This window comes from Rana temporaria, chromosome 9 (genome assembly GCF_905171775.1).
Source record: "Rana temporaria chromosome 9, aRanTem1.1, whole genome shotgun sequence".
Classification (NCBI taxonomy): domain Eukaryota; kingdom Metazoa; phylum Chordata; class Amphibia; order Anura; family Ranidae; genus Rana; species Rana temporaria.
The window spans coordinates 55,334,121-55,353,041 of NC_053497.1; the positions used below are offsets into that span (position 1 = coordinate 55,334,121).

Consider the following 18,921-nt stretch of genomic DNA (forward strand, 5'->3'; position numbering starts at 1 on the left):
GCCGAGTTTTTCAGCACATTTTTTTGGTGCAGATAATGCCCCCCTCGGCTTATACTCGAGTCTGCATACCTGCATTAGCCCGTGACATGCGCTGCATTCTCACTCTAGGATAAGCCTGCATTAGCCGTGACAAGCACTCACACTGCGGGCGTCCAATGTAAAAAAGCCGCGCTGCATTCTCACCCTAGGCTAAGCCTGCATTAGCCCATGACATGCTGTCACACTGCGGGCCGCTCCTCCTCCTGTTCCGTGATAGGCGGAACACTCGGTTTCCCAGCAGAGACTGTGTTCAGCCTATCACGGATGTCCTCTCATCCTCGTCCCACGGACAAAGACAAGAGGACGTCTGTGATAGGTGGAACACTAAACACAGTCTCTGCTGGGAAACCAAATGTTCCGCCTATCACGGAACAGGGCTAAGAGCGGCTTTTTTACACTGGACACCCGCAGTGTGACAGCATATCATGGGCTAATGCAGGCTTAACCCAGGGTGAGAATGCAGGGTGGCTTTTTTACACTGGACGACCGCAGTGTGACAGCATGTCACAGGATAATGCAAGCTTAGCCTAGAGTGAGAATGCAGCGTGGCTTTTTTACACTGAACGCCCGCCAGCAATCTGACAGCATGTCACTCACGGCTAATGCAGGTATGCAGATTGGTTGACATTTTGCTAAACACTCGAATTGCTGCACATAGTACAGAGGAAGAAATTAGCATTTATAATTGACTTTGCATTCCCTTCTAAAATGTTCCCAAATTCATTCCACATGCAGTTTTTATTTTGCACATTTCTGCTGTTCCTGTGTCCTCTTTAAACACACTTGCCTTTGGGGAAGTTGGTACATAGTGTGGTATATAAAAAAAGGATTTTTGTACTCACCGTAAAATCCATTTCTCTGAGTTCATAGACGGACACAGCCTTCATTGACCTTAGGGTTATGCTTCTTCCTACCAGGAGATTTAGGCAGAATTCTACAGCACTTAAGGTGTTAAAAACTTTCCTTCATGCCGCTCCTCCCAGGGGGCGTGGCTCCCCCAGGCATAACCCCCACTCTGCTCTAGCAGCTTCAGTTCGTAACAAGCAGTACAAACCAAAGAGGGGTGGGTGCTGTGTCCGTCTATGAACTCAGAGAAATGGATTTTACGGTACAAAAATCCTTTTTTCTCTTTCGTTCATAGACGGACACAGCCTTCATTGACCTTAGGGACGTCCCCAAGCAGTGTCAAAAAAATTCGAGAGGTGGGAAAATAACACAGCAAAAACAGGTTACACCCCAAACAAAACCGGAGTTACTCAACGGAGGAACTCCAACCGTAAACTGCCGCCTGTAACACCCTGCGGCCGAAGGAGGCATCAGAAGATGCACTCACATCCACCTTATAAAACTTTGAAAAAGTGTGGACCGACGACCAGGTCGCAGCCTTACACACCTGTAACACAGAGGCCAGAAGGCCCCTGGTCGAATGCGCCGTGACCCGAAAGGGAGGCGCCCGCCCCTTCAGGGCGTAGGCCTGAAGCACAACCTGTCGGATCCACCTGGAAATGGTGGCCGACGAGACTGCCAGGCCCTTACTGGGACCGGACACAGACACGAACAGCGAGTCCGACTTCCGGAACGGAGCTGTCGCCGACAAGTAAACTCGAAGGGCCCGAACCACATCCAGAGAATGTAAAATGGCTTCCTTCGGGTTCTTCGGCTGAGGACATAATGATGGAACAACAATGTCCTCGTTAATGTGAAAGGCCGAAACGACCTTCGGAAGAAAAGAGGGCTGCGGGCGCAGCACCGCCTTATCCTGATGGATGACCAAGTAGGGGGCCTTGCAAGACAAGGCCGCCAGTTCAGACACTCGTCTGATAGAGGTAATAGCTACCAGAAAGACCACCTTCTGCGACAAGGTCAGCAAAGGGATCTCCCGAATGTCCTCAAAGGGGGCACGCTGAAGCGCCGAGAGGACCAAATTCAAGTCCCAAGAAGGTAGCGGAGGGCGCACGGGGGGGGCCACATGCCGGACCCCCTGCACAAACGTGCGAACCAAAGAATTCGCTGCCAAGGGACGCTGAAAATAAACAGCCAGAGCAGAAATCTGACTCTTGATCGTGCTCAAGGCAAGAGCCTGGTCCACTCCCCGCTGTAGGAACAGCAGGATCCGGGACACCACGTAAGTACGGGGGTGCCACTTCATCTCCTCACACCTAGAGATGTATGCTTTCCATGTACGATGGTAAATTTTTCGAGAAGTGGACTTCCGTGCACGCAGCATGGTAGAGATTACCGGGCCCGACAGGCCCCGGTCCTTCAGTACCTGGTTCTCAACAGCCATGCCGTTAAAGCCAGTGACCGTAAAGCAGGATGGAAGATCGGGCCCTGAGACAGGAGATCTTCCCTCAGAGGCAGACGCCAGGGGGCGTCTGCCACCAGACGTACCAGGTCCGCGCACCAAGAGCGACGCGGCCAATCTGGGGCGATCAGGATCGTTGGAATACCTTCGGCTTCCACCCTGCGCAGCAGGCGGGGTAGGAGCCTTAGAGGAGGGAAGGCGTAAATCAGGTGATATTGACTCCAGGGAGCCACTAACGCGTCTGACGCGTCTGCCCACGGGTCCTTTGACCTGGCCACAAACCGTGGTACCTTCCGATTGAGACGGGACGCCAGAAGGTCCACGTCTGGAGTGTCCCATTTTTGGCACAGGACCTGAAACACCTCCGGGTGGAGAGACCACTCCCCTTGATCCAGAGTCATGCGACTTAGGAAGTCGGCTTGCCAATTCAGAACTCCCGGAATGTATACCGCCGACAGGGCCGGAACGGACCTTTCGGCCCACCGAAGTATGTGAGCGACCTCCGTCGCCGCGGCCGAGCTCCTTGGGCCGCCCTGATGATTGAAGTACGCCGCGGCCGTGGCGTTGTCGGACTGGATCCTGACAGGACGACCCTGTAGCTACAGGGACCACCTGACAAGGCACAGCTTGATTGCTCGGAGCACCAGGATATTGATCGGCAGGCGGGACTCCTCCCCCGAGTTCAGCGCCCCTGGGCTGACTGGGTGCCCCAGACGCCCCCCCCAGCCGAAGAGGCTGGCATCCGTCGTGACCACTGTCCAGCGGCACGGAAGAAAAGACTTCCCGGACCGAAGCACCGGAGACGTCAGCCACCATGCCAGGGAAGACTTGGCCAGATGGCTCAACCGAATCTGGCGGTCCAGAGAAGATGGGACCCTGTCCCATCGTGACAGAATCTCCTTCTGTAGTACCCTGGTGTGGAATTGGGCATACGGAACCGCCTCGAAGGAGGCCACCATCAGACCCAGAACCCGCATGCAGAAGCGAAGAGATGACCACTTCTGGGTCAACAACTGTCTCACTGCAGATTGCAGGGTCAGCAGTTTTTTCGATGGGAGGAACACTTTTTTCTCCCCCGAATCCAAAACCAGCCCCAGGTGTTCCAGCCTCTGGGACGGAACCAACACTGATTTTCTGAGATTCAGAAACCAGCCGAACTCCTGCAGAGTCCGACACGTGATGGACACGTCTTCCTCTAACTCTGAGCCTGAAGAAGCTCTCAGGAGAAGGTCGTCCAGGTATCCCACGATAGCGATCCCTCGCTGCCGTAGCAAGGCCAGGATCGGGGCGAGCACCTTGGTGAACACCCGTGGTGCCGACGCCAGCCCGAACGGGAGGGCCACGAATTGATAGTGGTCCTCCCCGATCGCAAAGCGCAGATACCTTTGGTGGCTTGTGCAAACGGGAACATGCAGGTATGCGTCCATGATGTCTAAGGATGCCATGAAGTCCCCCTGGTGGAGGGACGCTATGATAGAACGGACCGACTCCATCCTGAATCGCTGCACCTTGACAAAGGAGTTGAGGGCCTTTAGGTCCAGGATAGGGCGAACCCCTCCCTTCTTGGGGACCACGAACAGATTGGAGTAGAACCCCCGAAACCGTTCCAGCGAGGGGACCGGCACAACCACCCCCCTGTCCAGAAGATCCTGGACAGCCCCGGACAGGGCTAGCCGACGATCCGGAGGAAGCTGGAGGTTGGATGGAAAAAATCTGTTTGGGGGACAAGAAAGGAACTCTATCTTGTACCCCGAGGCGACCACCTCGCAAACCCAACGGTCGGATAGAAGAGAATTCCACCGATCCACGAAGCCGTGAAGCCGTCCCCCCACCCGGCTTGTCCGCAGGCTTGTTCGGTTTTTTGAACCAGGGGCGCTTACGCCCGGCAGCAAGGGCTTTTGCACCTTGCGACCTTTTCCAGCCGCGCTGGCGCACGAAAAAACCGCTTAGGGGGTAGTAAAAGTAGGACCTTGCTTGCGGCGAGGTTCCCTACCCTTCCCCGACTGAGGGAGCAAGGTGCTCTTACCTCCAGTGGCATCCTTAATGATGTCATCCAGGGATGCCCCCAAAAGCCGTCCGCCCTTAAAGGGCAAATCTACCAAGGCCTTTTTTGAGGACTGGTCAGCCGACCAGCACTTCAGCCATATAAGGCGGCGCAGAACCACTGCGTAGACAGAAGCCCTGGAAAGCAAAGGAATCTAATCCATATCTGCCTCGCAGAGAAACTTCTGACCCTGAATCAACTGTTCAGCCAGGTCCCTAGAGGACTCGGAAGCCCCCTGGACCTCCAGGTCCTGCAGCAGGAGCTTCGCCCTTTCAGTCAGCGTCTGAGCTACCAGGGCTCCGGCCAGAGCCGGCCTTACCACCGAACCCACCACCGAGAACAGGGAGCGGGCCACGGCCTCCACTCTATTAGCGGGGTCCTTGAAAGCAAGAGCCCCCTCCACAGGCAACATAGTAGCCTTACTCAGTCTGGACACAGGAGGGTCCACCGACGGAGGAGTGACCCACTTTTTTAAAAAAGTCCTCCTCCAGGGGGTAACGGTAGCAAAGCTTTTAGGAACCGTAAAAGCCTTTTGCGGTGTATCCCATTCCTTATACAACATATTGTCTAAATAAGGAACACAGGGGAATACCTTAGCGGTACGCGGTGGTTTGCGGAATCCAAAAGGGACTGACACCGCTGGTGTCTCCGCCAAATTCTCTAAATGAAGAGCCTCACGCACCGCAGTAATAAGAGCTCCAACAAATTCCTTATCAGCAGACTCCGCAGCAGAGTCATCCTCGCTGTCCATGTGGGTTAAGCACGCATCCTCTGACATGACAGAACCAGAAGCATCAGATTCTGCGTCAGAGATATCCCCAGAAACAGCCTCCGGGGGGGGGGCTTATTTACCCCCCAACCGAGCACTGGCTGCTTCAAACCTGGTGAGAAAAAGACTCCAGGACAGCCGACACCGACTCAACAGATGTGGCAGGGGAAGGGGCGCTAAGGGTTAATTCCGGCAGTGTAAGGAATGAGGGGCCTGATTCAGGCTCCATATTGCCGTTGCCATTTCACCCCTACTGCCAAGGGCAGGAAAAAAGTCCCCCACAGGTCACCTCCCGGCCGCCAGAGCACAGTATGGGGCCCCCTGAGACTCACCACCCTCTGGTACAGCGCGGTCTGTGAAGGCAAGTGTGTGCTGAGGAGAAGCTGCAGCGCTGCGTCTGTCCCCTCAGATGATTCGCGGTCTTTTTTCCCCGCCGAAACGGCCACTAGAGGCCGAACTAGTGCTGAAAACGGCGCCGGCCACAAGAAAATGGCCGCCGAATAATACAAGCGCGGCTCCGGCAAAATGGCCGCCGTTGCGCAGTTTTAAAAAGACAGTGTATCCAAAAATGACAGTACACCAAAACATCACACACAAAAATGCCCAGAATGTCCACCACAGTCCCCTGCAGTGACACAGAACAGCCCCAGCCATACCCGAGTGAAAAAATATGAGCCCCAGGGAAGAAAACCCCCTGCACAGCCGTCACCCAAAGGGGGAAGGAGGGAGAGGAATAAGGGAGAGAGGAAAGCAGGGGAAAACCCTCAGTCGACCTCCCAAGGGAAAACATTCCAGCCAGACCACTTACCTGAGTAAGGGGCCACTACTTACCTGTCCTGCGACTACCCGGCTGGAGGTATCCCAGACAGAACCAACGTCCGCGAACGGCATGGTTGTCAGCCAGACACACTGTGACAAGGCCATAGAGACCGGTCATATGTGTGCCCTAGAACCCAAGTTCCCCGGCCGCCCCTGGAGCAATGGGGCCTGTCGTGGACGTCCCAAAGCGGAGCTGAGGGCCGGCACACGCTCGAAGGCCGAACCTGGGGGGACTACAAGGGTCGAGGACCCAGCCTGTCACCCAGTCGGCTGTTGATAGAAGAATCGCAGGATTCAAAAATAAAAATAAAATAAAAAAGCGAGGAAAAAACTCGCAAAAATGCAAAAAAATTTGCAAGAAAAAACTCCAGAGTCCAGGACTCCAGAGAGAGCCTGACTCTCCTGACGGTTAGGCAGAAACAAACTGAAGCTGCTAGAGCAGAGTGGGGGTTATGCCTGGGGGAGCCACGCCCCCTGGGAGGAGCGGCATGAAGGAAAGTTTTTAACACCTTAAGTGCTGTAGAATTCTGCCTAAATCTCCTGGTAGGAAGAAGCATAACCCTAAGGTCAATGAAGGCTGTGTCCGTCTATGAACGAAAGAGAAAAAAAATTATGAAATCAATATGTTCTTATTTGAATGCGTCAGCTGGGCTGCCCATGTGAAGCAGTAAAAGCAGTGTCAAGCCTCACCCAGCGGCAAGGTTAAAAATGCCAAAGTTTGCAGTATGCAGTATTAATCTCTGAGGAAAACTAAAACAGTGAGGCTATAACTTTTGCGCAAATCAATCAATATGCGCTGATTGAGATTTTTATTACCAAAAGTATGTAGAATACATATCAGCCTAAACTGAGGAAAAAATTAGCTTTTTAAAAAAAAAATGGGGATATTTATTACAGCAAAAGGTACAAATATTGTGTTTATAGCGCAAAAAATGCTTAACATGCTTTTAAGGGATAGGATTACTTAAAAAAAATTAGGTTAAAAGCAGCTTTAATCCATACCTCTACCGCGATGGCTGCCCTCTTTGGCCCTTCGGTATTGGTTCAGTTCCTTGGCAAAGTCATCATAATCTTCTGCAGCCATCTCCTCTCCCTCATCACCTTCATATTCATACTGATCGTTTTCATAATCCTCGTACATGCCATAGTTCTTGCTATCCATTTTGGGGTAGCCCTTCTTAGGAGGCGGTGGTGGAGGAGGGTACTGTGAATGAGGCTATAATTAAAAAGGAAAAATAGGCACTTCAAATATATGCAAATAATTTTCAACATCAAAAACAATATTGTGACTGCACTATTTTTATAAATATATACACTTCATCACCACAAATAACGAAACATTTATCCGTATTTCATGTGTAATACCCATAAACGTGTATCAAAATTTTTATCTCAAGTTCCTTATTTTGTTAGAAACCTTTAATACTTTAAAGGCGAGATAAAGTGCCCAATTAGATTTGAAACGTAGTTACAGAGAGCATACACTTTACAAGGCCGCCCAGTGCATGCTCTTGACGACATTGATCAGAGTCCCCTTATATAGGGTTTCTTATCCCCGAAGTGAAAATGTCCAAATTGGGCCCAATTAGCAATTTCCCCCCCCCCGGTGTCATGTGACTTGTTAGTGTTACAAGGTCTAGGTATAAATGGGGAGCAGGCGTGTTAAATTTAGTGTTATCTCACTCTCTCTCATACTGGATACTGGAAGTTCAACATGGCACCTCATTGCAAAAAACTCTCTGAGGATCTTAAAAAAAGAATTGTTGCTCGACATAAAGATGGCCTACGCTATAAGAAGATTGCCAAGACCCTGAAACTGAGCTGCAGCACGGTGGCCAAGACCATACAGCGGTTTAACAGGACAGGTTTCACTCAGAACAGGCTTTGCCATGGTCGACCAAAGTTTTTGAGTACACATGCTCAGCGTCATATCCAAAGGTTGTCTTAGACGTATGAGTGCTGCCAGCATTGCTGCCGAGGTTGATGGGGTGGGGGGGGGGGGGGGGTCAGCCTGTAAGTGCCAAGACCATAAGCTGCACACTGCATCAAATTGGTCTGCATGGTCGTCCCAGAAAGAAGCCTCTTCTAAAGATGATACACAAGAAAGCCTGCAAACAGTTTGCTGAAGACAAGCAGACTAAGGACATGGATTAATGGAACCATGTCCTGTTGTATGATGAGACCAATATAAACTTATTTGGTTCAGATGGTGTCAAGCATGTGTGGCGGCAACCAGGTGAGGAGTACAAAGACAAGTGTGTCTTGCCTACAGTCATGCATGGTGGTGGGAGTATCATGGTCTGGGGTTGCATGAGTGCTGCTGGCACTGGGGAGCTACAGTTCATTAATGGAACCATGAATGCCAACATGTACTGTGACATACTGAAGCAGAGCATGATCCCCTCCCTTCGGAGACTGGGCTGCAGGGCAGTATTCCAACATGATAATGACCCCAAACACACCTCCAAGACGACCACTGCTTTGCTAAAGAAGCTGAGGTTAAAGGTGATGGACTCGCCAAGCATGTCTCCAGACCTAAACCCTATTGAGCATCTGTGGGGCATGGAGTGGAAGAGGACTCCAGTGGCAACCTGTGAAGCTCTGGTGAACTCCATGCCCAAGGGGGTTAAGGCAGTGCAGGAAAATAATGGTGGCCACACAAAATATTGACACTTTGGGCCCAATATGGACATTTTCACTTAGGGGTGTACTCACTTTTGTTGCCATCGTTCTAGACATTAATGGCTGTGAGAGTTATTTTGAGGGGACAGCAAATTTACACTGTTATACAAGCTGTACACTCACTACTTTACATTGTAGCAAAGTGTCATTTCTTCAGTGTTGTCACATGAAAAGATAGAATAAAATAGTTACAAACATGTGAGGGGTGTATATACTGTATATACCATTGTTTGTGGACTCTAACTTTCGTACAGACTAAACAATATACACCGATTTGGGTTATTTTCACCAAAGAAATGTAGCAGAATACATTTTGACCTAAATTTATAAAGAAAGATTTATTTGCAACATTTTATAACAGAAGCAAAGAAAAACCCCTTTTTAAAAAAAAAATATTTGTCCTTTTCTGTTTATTTAGCCCCTAGAGAGGCAGGACAAAGAAGTTACGCATTAGTTGCTTACTGTGGTTAGGCTATAGACATCCAAATACACATTCGAAACAAGCTGTAAGTGAATGAACTTTATGACAAGCCCTTACTACTGAGCCTCTGTAGCTGCAGAAACTGTGGAATAACTAACCCTTTAAAGATCATAGCAAAAGTAATTTTACTAACTTGGTTCATCCTTCTGGTGGCTTTCTGATCTAATGTAAGCACAGAACAGCTGCACGGGAAGAGGAGTACAGCAATGTGCAGAGAATGTTTCTCTTGCCAACTTGAATCTGGGAAATTACATCATAATACCCACAACTACTGAGGCTAGTAAGGGCTTGTTATAAAGCTCATTTACGGTTTGTTGAGAATATAAGAATACTTGACTGTCCACAGCCTAGTCACAGGTTCACTAGCTTGTAGCGCAAATCACTGCCATTCTGGTGGTGATGTCTGACCAACCTAATGGGATCGTGGACAGTATTTAACACATGGTAGGAGGTGGAACCATGCACCACACCACAAAAAGCAGAGAAAACGTATGCAATAAATAAACTGAACTGAACACAATTGTAAACTTTACAACTCCCCAATAGTTTAAAAAAAAAAAAAAAAAAAAGTAAGCTGGCAGGGGCGCAGGGTGCACTTTGCCTTCCATTTTTTCCGCTCGCTCCCCTCTATGCCTGCACTCCTCCCCATCTAATGCCTTCCCCTCAGCACAGCATCTGTGCTCTGTTATCCATTAGCAGACTTGTAAATAAGGATGTCGGATCCCAGTTACTGGACTGCGGTCCAGAGGAGTAAAGGACCCCTGGCCAAAGGGGCTCTACTGCAACAATCAAAGAGGTAAACAGTCATTTTTGTTTCCCAAAAATTCACATTTCTTCTACAAGTGTGTTTTTTTTTTTTAACAAAACTGGGACAGCCAATCAGCTTTTAGCTTTCATTTTTCAAAGCCTGACTGAACAAAGCGGAAGCTAGCAGCCGATTGGGTGCCCTCCACAGCTGCTCCAGTGTGGAGAAATTCTTGCTGTATCTCTGCATACACTTGAATAGAAACAGAACCATTCATGATATTTTTATTAATAGCAAATTTTATATAGTAGTGATAATTTTTTGGGGGGGCTCACAAACACAATAAACAACACAATTTTTGGTAAAGTATAATAGATGAGGGTGCAGCGCGCAGCTGCTTCATCCATCAGCGTCACAGAGTCGTCACATTTGGTAACTAAAGTGACGCTATGTGTTGCCTTCAGGGCTTGAACATCCCGACGCCCATCTTGGTACACCCTGAACTCGGCCACAATAAGCCAGCAGCAGACATCTTGTTACACCCAGCACATATAGTTTGGGCTGGGTGTAACAAGATGTCCGCTGCTGCTTTTATGCGGCCAAGTGCAGGGCGTACCAAGATGGACGCTGTAGGCAGCATAGTAAAATTTTTAGTTTTCTTTTTCCTCTCATGTAATTTAAGTGCCAGATGTCAGTGGCCAGCCTCAGTGCCACTGCCAGCCATCAGTGCACTGCTCACCAATTATGCATCAGTGGTAACACTTATCAGTGCCAGCCATTAGTGCCAGGCATCAGTGTGTGCCACCCATCAGTCAGTGCCCAGCCATCAGTGCCACCGTTTAGAGCCCATCAGTCAGTGCCCAGCCATCAGTGCCCAGCCATCAGTGCGTCACTGTCACATGACATTAAAAAAAGTATCAGTAATCTGTATCGGCGAGTACTTGAAAAAAAAGTATCGGCACTTGTACTCGGTCTTAAAAAAGTGGTGTCGTGACAACCCTAATATACATATAAATATATACACACACACATATGGTACTATATTTGAGTGTTAGAGCAAAGGTCTAGGCAACTAGCAGACAGACAGTTGACACATTTTGGTCACTTACCGGAGGGTATGATGGGCTGTACTCTCTGTATTTTCGGTGACTCTTCTCACTGGGACTGAAATCTGAATCATCACTATAGTCAGAATAGTCTTCACTGGATGATGCATGTCTCTAAAGTATAAAAAGGAGATGTATGACAAAGGATCCCCAAAACAATTTGGACCATCTGAAGAGACAGCACACATTTTACAGTTATACAGAAGTTAGACAAAACTATGGGAAAATGTATGGGAAAAGAACAAAATCATTAAACAGTATGGAGTTGGGCCACCTTTGGCTTCCAAGCCAGCCTGAATTCTCTTGAGAATTGTCAAATTTAAGTCTTGGATGGTGTATAATGGAATCGGATACCACTCTTCATGCAAAAACCTGGGTCACAATCCTGCGCAATGTCCTTTTCGCTCTTTTGGTCAGTTGACCATGTAGACCGTGCTTATTGCTTATCAAATGATATTTTCCCAGAAACTGCATATCCCGCCATAAACTTTGATACTACTGTACTTTGCGACAATGTAAATAAATTGGCAATTTCAGTCACAGAGGCACCAGCTAAGTGGGCACCAACTATTTACCCTCTTTTAAACTCATTTCTTCCGCTTTCAATGTGAAACATGTTGTCACTTTCACACCTGCAAATTATGTAGTGTTTTCATATTTTTGTCCAACCCCCATATGTATATTTAAGTAATTGTTGTACCATACACATGCACTTTAAAAATAGGTATATAGTAAAGACTAATAGAACTGTCATTTTTCAATTGTTTGTATTTATTTGCCCTTAAAACTTGTATTAAACCACCTGAAAAGGTACGAGTTCTTGAGTACGAGTTACTGTTCCTTCTGTGGTTGTAAAGTACAGCTTAAAGCGGAGGTCCCGCCAAAAAAATATATTAAAAGCCAGCAGCTACAAATACAGAAGCTGCTGACTTTTAATAAATGGGCACTTACCTGTCCAGCGCACCCGTGATGTCGGCAGCAGACGACGAGCAATCGCTTGTCTCTCTTCTGTCCCCCACCGCCATCCTCGGTGCGGCTTCACTGCCCGGTTCCCTACTGCGCATACACGAGTAGTGCGGCTCGTTCCTAGTGGTCGCCGCTGTCTCCTGGGACCAGTGTGGGGGGGGAGACGGGAAGTGGAGCGACTCCTGCGGGAGTCTCTCCCGAAAGTGGGTGCAAATACCTGTATTATACAGGCATCTGCACCCCCCTCCCCCTGAAAGGTGCCAAATGTGACATCGGAGAGGGGGAGGGTTCCAAAAAGTGGAAGTTCAATTTTTGGGTGGAACTCCGCTTTAAGCAAGGTTTATTTAATGACTTTATACTCCTCTAAGCAGCATTTTTCTGGAGTCTTGGGCAGGCACCCGAGGCTTACATGAAGAGGGCTGCATAATGCTGGGCATCATTCAACCCAGAATAGGAGGAACCGGGGAAGCTAGGCAGCACCTGACACGGACAGAAATGTTTTATTCCTTGCCCAACCTGTTGATGAGCCTTAAAGTTTATCTCCATATCTTTTCCTTTTTTAGTTTTGAAAAGAGGGGAAGGATAAGAACCTTTCAGTTTTCTATTGCAGTTCAGGGCTCAGTTGGGCAGATTTCCCCTCACTTTAGTTGTTACTAGACTGATTCTTGGCAACGGCCACACACAACCTCTCCTGCGAATGCTACAGCACCAGAATGGTAACAAAAATCTGATATAAATGTTAATTTAATGCCCTGCTTCTTTAAACCTCTCTCCTGAGAGAGCAGGGCCCATTATTGAGGCAAGATATAATTAAATTATTTTCCAGCATGTTGGACACAATTTAATTTATATGTTAAATGTTTCAGAGTGATAACTGAAAGTGTGATTTCTATTTCTGTATAATATTTTGCATAAGCACAGGAGAAGTTAAAAGTCTGATACATTCACGTGAAAGAGTAAGTGTTTTCATTTCAGGAAAGTAGTGCTGCATAGATTTAACTAACTAGTTATAAAAAATAACTAAATTAGTTATAAGACGTGTGGGAACACATGATAGAATGTGTTGGCTGCTTAATAGAATAGCATAGAGGTAAAGCGGTGAGGGAGATTATCCCAAATAAAATAAAAATCAGATGAGCACTCTCTAATAGGACAGAAGGCTATGAAGGACTTCCAAATTAGCATCTCAGATACCAACTCTAAAGTTTGACAAACAGTGGTATTTACCTTCAAGCCCCTTTCGCAGAGGCGAACTGATCTGGTACACCAGTCAATTTTTTAGGCGGACCGTCTGTTGCCCTCAATAGAGTGGCAGATGTAAATGGACATGTGTCCGTTAACACCTGCCGACATCCAACCCGCTAAAAACAGATGTATGGGGAACAGATGGGATGACAGGCGGTCCGTTTACATGCCACCGCCCATAGTGGTAAGCAGGCTGTGTTCGTGTCCACTCTGCATAAGGACACGGACACGGACCTGTCATCCACCTGCTCAGCGGGGGATCAGCGTAAAGACTCCCCACTGAGCAGGCAGATCCGCTGGTAGAGTCCACCAGTGTGAAAAGAGCCCTTAGAAAAATTTCTGACGTGATGTAAGGATACAGCTATGACACTATTGTAAGTATCTAGGAGAAACATCAACTGAATGTGGATGGAGAAGTTATTGAATTACAGCAGTAACTACCGTAAGAGCTGCTTTGCATCAAGACAAAATATTTTGTCCTTTTGCTCCCCTCTTAGAAGTTCTGTGAATACCTTGTGCTTAGATCTTCTTTTCTTTTTAGCCCTCTTTTTGTCCTTCTCCTTCTTACGTTTCCTCTTCATCTTGCGATGTGACTTTTCATCGTCTGTCTCGCTGGTTTTCTTTTCACTTTTCTCACTTTTCTCTCTGGGAACTTCTGGCTCAGCCGCATTATGGCTAACCTCTTCACCTCCATCATCTTCAAGTTCACCCTCTTCCAGCTCACCATCCTCCCTGTTGAAGCATAAGAAGAGAGTTTGAATATACAGTATATATGTTTAACACCACCCATTCTAACAAGAATTGAAATGTCTACAGCAAGCTAGTGGATTGTGGAAATCATGTAAATTGGCAAAAAGACTCCCTCAACAAAATAAAACGTTGGTAACTGAAAACAATTAATTATGAAATGCTTCTGAAACAGCAGGAGGACATAAAATATGCCACTGGATAAAGGGAGGTGAAAATGCTATTTTATAATTTAGTAGCCACCGAGAGAAATCTTGGTACCAATAGCATTCTCAAAGTGTCAAGGACTGTACACACAGGCCAAATAAAAACTAACATCTGGCCCGTGTGTATGGCAGCCGGTCCAGCTTCTGTCGAAAAAGGCCAGCCGATCGACATCCGATCAGTTGACCGGTGTGTGTCTGGGGAGGGTGGGGGTAGTTAGTACAGCGGCTCCTCCTAAGCTTTTTAGTTTTTTTGGTGCTTTTTGCAGAAACACACTACAGTCCACTTAACATGGTTTCCTATGCTTTTTTTCAGCGGCTGCATTTTTGGAAAGCGTCAGTGCCTTTTTTTACATTTAAAACCATGCTTGTTTTGCTTTTTTGGTTCCAAAGACTTCAATGGAGAAGCTGCAGAAAAGCATGTAGTGCAAACATGCTTTTCTACAGCTTCTCCATTGAAGTCTATGGAACCAAAAAAAGCAAGGTCTTGCATGTAAAAAAAAAAAAAAAAAAAAGTCACTGACCCTTTCCAAACATGTAGTGGCTGAAAAAAAGCACCACAGCGCCACATCCTCTTTCTACAATCCTCACATTCTCAGGCCTCTTCCTTGAGGCACTACAGAGAGGCAGCAGTCTTTATTCCTTACCTCAGCGCGGATTATATATTCATCACATAGATGTGAAAGTGTCTCATAAAAAAACAAGTTAAAAAGACTGTAGTGTGTATCTAAAAAAAGCACTAAAAAACGCACAGGTGTGAATCAGGCCTATAAACATATGCAGTACAAAATTGGAGCAGATGTGCATGGCAACCAAGCTTCTATCTCTCATTTTCAAAGCTTATCCGAACAAGCTGAAGAAAGAAGCTGTTTGGGTTCCATGCTCAGCTGCTTCAGATTGTGTCTGCTCCAGTAGTGCTCCATTTTTCCTACCCTCTCACAACCTCACATCTCTTTTGCATTCACACAGCTGAGCCATTCATTTTTAATGCCATTCCCATGCACCTTGCCAACACACATATCAAAACACATGGTAACAAAGTATTTCCAGAGCAAATAACCAAGTTCATGTTTACCCAGTAAGAGTGGCCAGAATGCAGAAAAATTAAATGTGTGATATTATTGGGTGAATGCTGCTCTTCAAATGTGCACATCAATATGTTTCTTTCACTAGATCAGGCCAACACACAACATAACATTACTATGCGCTGCTTCCAAGCAGGAGGTTGGTAAAATAAAAACTGCTCACGGGGGCACAGACAGAGCCTGGCAGCCTTCTGTATGGCACCATGGAACATTACATCAAAAACAGGAAGCAGATAAAGAAGAAACCTTTTCAATTACTGTGAAATCACACAAACGGTTCTGTCTCACCTGACCATATTAACACCATCTTTAATCAGCCATATTACAATCAGAGGACGTCTACAGGGATGCATTAATGGAGAGCTGGGGAAATGCGCTGTACACTTGAGACAGGACTGCAGACTGGAAGGTTTCGCAAACCTAAACCAATCTGACAAAATCTTATCATAATAATCCTACAGATAGCTGTAAATAAGTAGCAGGGGATGGGGGAAAATGGAGCTTGTCTATCAAACATAAGAGGCAGTGTTATACTTGTTAAAGGGTAACTGCTTTTGTGGGGAAAAAAAATAGCAAGTAAAAAATAATATAGCGTATACAACTGCAACACAAGTCATATTGTAATTTATTATTATTTTTTTAAATATGACCTTTCCTTTTCAATCTGCAGCTTCGTAATTTTCTATAAACAGCAAAGCAATGTGGCTACCTGGAGGCATTCTGTACACAGATGGTATACAGAATGCCCCCAGATATGTCATTTCCTGCTCGTGTGATTGGCTGACTGAGTTTTCCAGAAGTCCGCACTAAGATACAAATCAGATTTTGGGCATCCCCTGCATCAAAAATTTCATTTTTAGTGAGATAAGCTCAAAGGGAAATCACAGCTAAAGGGATGCAGAGCCTGACACTTCTCTCATTAGAACCCTGCCGGTGCAGCAGCTGATTAATGATAAATTCTCATACAGATTTATACCGCCCTTGGACACAAACAGCTATATCTTTAATGAAGTTTGTTAAAATCCTTGAAATGTACATCCTAGAGAGGAATGTTTCTTTCTCAACAAAAAGGGGTTACTCTTTAAGTAAACCTAAGCAATTCCAACTAAAAACGAGATGAAAAGCAAAAACCACCTTCAACGAAGACGAAGTTATGTTTTAAAATGAACAGACAACACAGAGATATGACTGTCTGAAACTATATTATATTTTTTTGTAAAACAATCTCAGCCCACCCACCAACTTGGCACCTTTATTGGCCTTTTCAAGTGAAAAGCAGCCCTACTACTATGGCGGGTGAAGTCAATGTGTTGCCCAGGTTTGGGTAAGTTTTAGTTTAAAGTAACTCTGTCACTAAAATTAACAAAAAAGCTGTAAAATATAAAGTTATATCTGCGGCAGTCTCTACCGCTATGACCAAATACCAGGATCGTTTGATGGGCATGGCTTCAGTTCTTGCATACACCTCCTGCTTCCCACGCTTTCTATAGGCTGGTGAGAAAGCCTATCATAGTGATGGGAGAGAGTTTGGACAATTTATTTGTATAATATATACACACATATCTTTATAAAAAAGGTAAAGTGTCATTATAAAAAAAACTTCATTAATATTAAAATATTAGTTTACACAAGGTGTTTTAAATAAGAAAATCTAGCACTGCTTGCACACATTTTGAGTACCTCCCACTACAAATTCATAGGGCTCTGAATGAGATAAGAGAAATGGATGGGATTTGTCCATCTGCTGACACTTTAAAGTGACCTTTGTTTTTTTTAAATAACATACATATCATACTTATCTCCACTGTGCAGTTCATTTTGCACAGTGTGGCCCCGATCATGGCTCCTCCCCACATCGGTAAACCCCCTGGGAGTTACCTTGAGGAAACGCTCCAAAGTCCAGTATTTGCATGCATAGACACAGAATGCTGGACTCGGCCCCACCCCTCGGCGCCCGTGTCACTGAATTTGATTGACAGCAGTGGGAGCCAATGGTATAGGATGCATTAAGGTGAAAAAAACACGAGGGTTTACAACCCCTTGAAGTCTAGGTTCATACATATGCAGTGTTTTCATGCACTGTATTGCAATCCCACTGTTTGTGATCTGCTGTGGGTTTCAATACAAAGTTAACAACACCCCAAATGCATCGTAAACACAGTGTGGTTTGCCTGCAGCACATGTGATTTTGCTCCAAAAAAAGTGCCTGCACTTTTTCGGTACGATTTTAGCCCATTCAAATTAATAATCAAACTGAATCGCATGTGAACTGCACACAAGGTTCCTGGGCGATTCACATGCAGGTTACAGTGTGAACTGAGCCTAATGCAGTCGTTTTTTGTGATGAAAAAATAACCACATTTTTAAAAATGTCATTTAAAATGACCGTGTGTGGGGAAAACGTCGTTTTATGTCTTCTGAAAAACGAGCAAAAAAAAATTCGAGCATGCTTCAATTTTTTATGTAGTTTTTCAAAACGTTGTTTTTTGTGTCATAAAAAAATCACTGTGTGTAGCTAAAACTAAGTTTAAAAAAACGTTTTTAAACCCGCGCATGCTCAGAAGCAAGTTATGAAGTGAGCTTGAATGGAACAGAGTGCTGCCGTACGTGCTGAACGTAACCGCGCTTTGCTAGAGCATTTTGAAAAAACGATGGTGTGTAGGCAACGTCGTTTTTTGAAATGACGTTTGAAAAACGTCATTTTTTTTCATGAGAAAAAATTGCGTTTTTTTTTTCATCACAAAAAACGACCGTGTGTACGCGGCATAATGCTTTGTGTGTATTGTAAATAAAAAAAAAAAAGGAAAATTTGTATCTGCAAATTGCAATTTGTTTCATTTCCATGACTCATAAATGGTAAATACAGCTTGCTGCAAGTAGTAAAATAAATTATATTATACAATATAAATATTTACTAATATACATATTTAATTCTGTAAATAACTAAGCCTAAATACTAAACAGTTTATTAAAAGCCTCCAACTACGACTTTCTCTTATTTGCTCACACATTCTCTTGCATATTCTACAGATATAGTGTTTTACTATCTCTACTCTACAGCATTATTTCCACTTTTGCAGCCAAATGAAAATGGTTCTAAAGCCTCAAGGTTTTTTACCTGAATGCATTGCATACATTCAGGTAAAAAAAAACGTTTGTGTCAGACCCGCCCCCTCACCCCTTTTACTTACCTAAACCCTGTGCATGACAGCTGCGACTCTCCTGGCTTTTTTCCTCCTCTCTGTGCAGATCGATAGCAGCTGAGCCATTGGCTCCCACTACTGTCAATCAACTCCAGTGATGACTCAAGGTCAATAAACGTAGCAGCTTGGGAGCCCGCACCAGTGCCCCCATAGGAATCAGTTTTCTATGGGGGCAACAGCAAGAGAGGAAAAGCCAGGCACGCCAGCGGGGGACACGAGAAGAGGAGAATCGGGCCGCTCTGTGCAATTCTAGGTAAGTATAGACATGTTTATTTTAAATATATATATATATATATATTTTTTACAACTACTTTAAAGTTCCACTCATTTTTGTGTTCATTAAAAGTCAGCAGCTACAAAAAGTGTAGCTGCTGACTTCTAATAAACGCACACTCCCCTGTCCCAAGGTCCAGCAATGCGGCCGCCCGAAGCCTCACTTCTCTCTCTTGCCTCTCCGCGGTTCCGGCATTGCAAGTGTGGGC

At 45.9% G+C, this 18,921-nt stretch overlaps 1 protein-coding gene across 3 annotated transcripts in view; it reads right to left on the minus strand.

Annotated features, from left to right (window-relative positions):
• Nucleotides 1-18,921, minus strand: part of ZC3H4 (zinc finger CCCH-type containing 4) — a 60,405-nt gene that overhangs the window by 28,736 nt on the left and 12,748 nt on the right. For all 3 annotated transcript variants that reach the window (XM_040323537.1, XM_040323539.1, XM_040323538.1), the window contains exons 2-4: nucleotides 13,714-13,933; nucleotides 10,994-11,104; nucleotides 6,979-7,192 (exon numbers count right to left, since the gene is read on the minus strand). In XM_040323537.1, coding sequence (XP_040179471.1) covers nucleotides 6,979-7,192; nucleotides 10,994-11,104; nucleotides 13,714-13,933 — 545 coding nt within the window. The remainder of the gene's footprint in view (nucleotides 1-6,978; nucleotides 7,193-10,993; nucleotides 11,105-13,713; nucleotides 13,934-18,921) is intronic.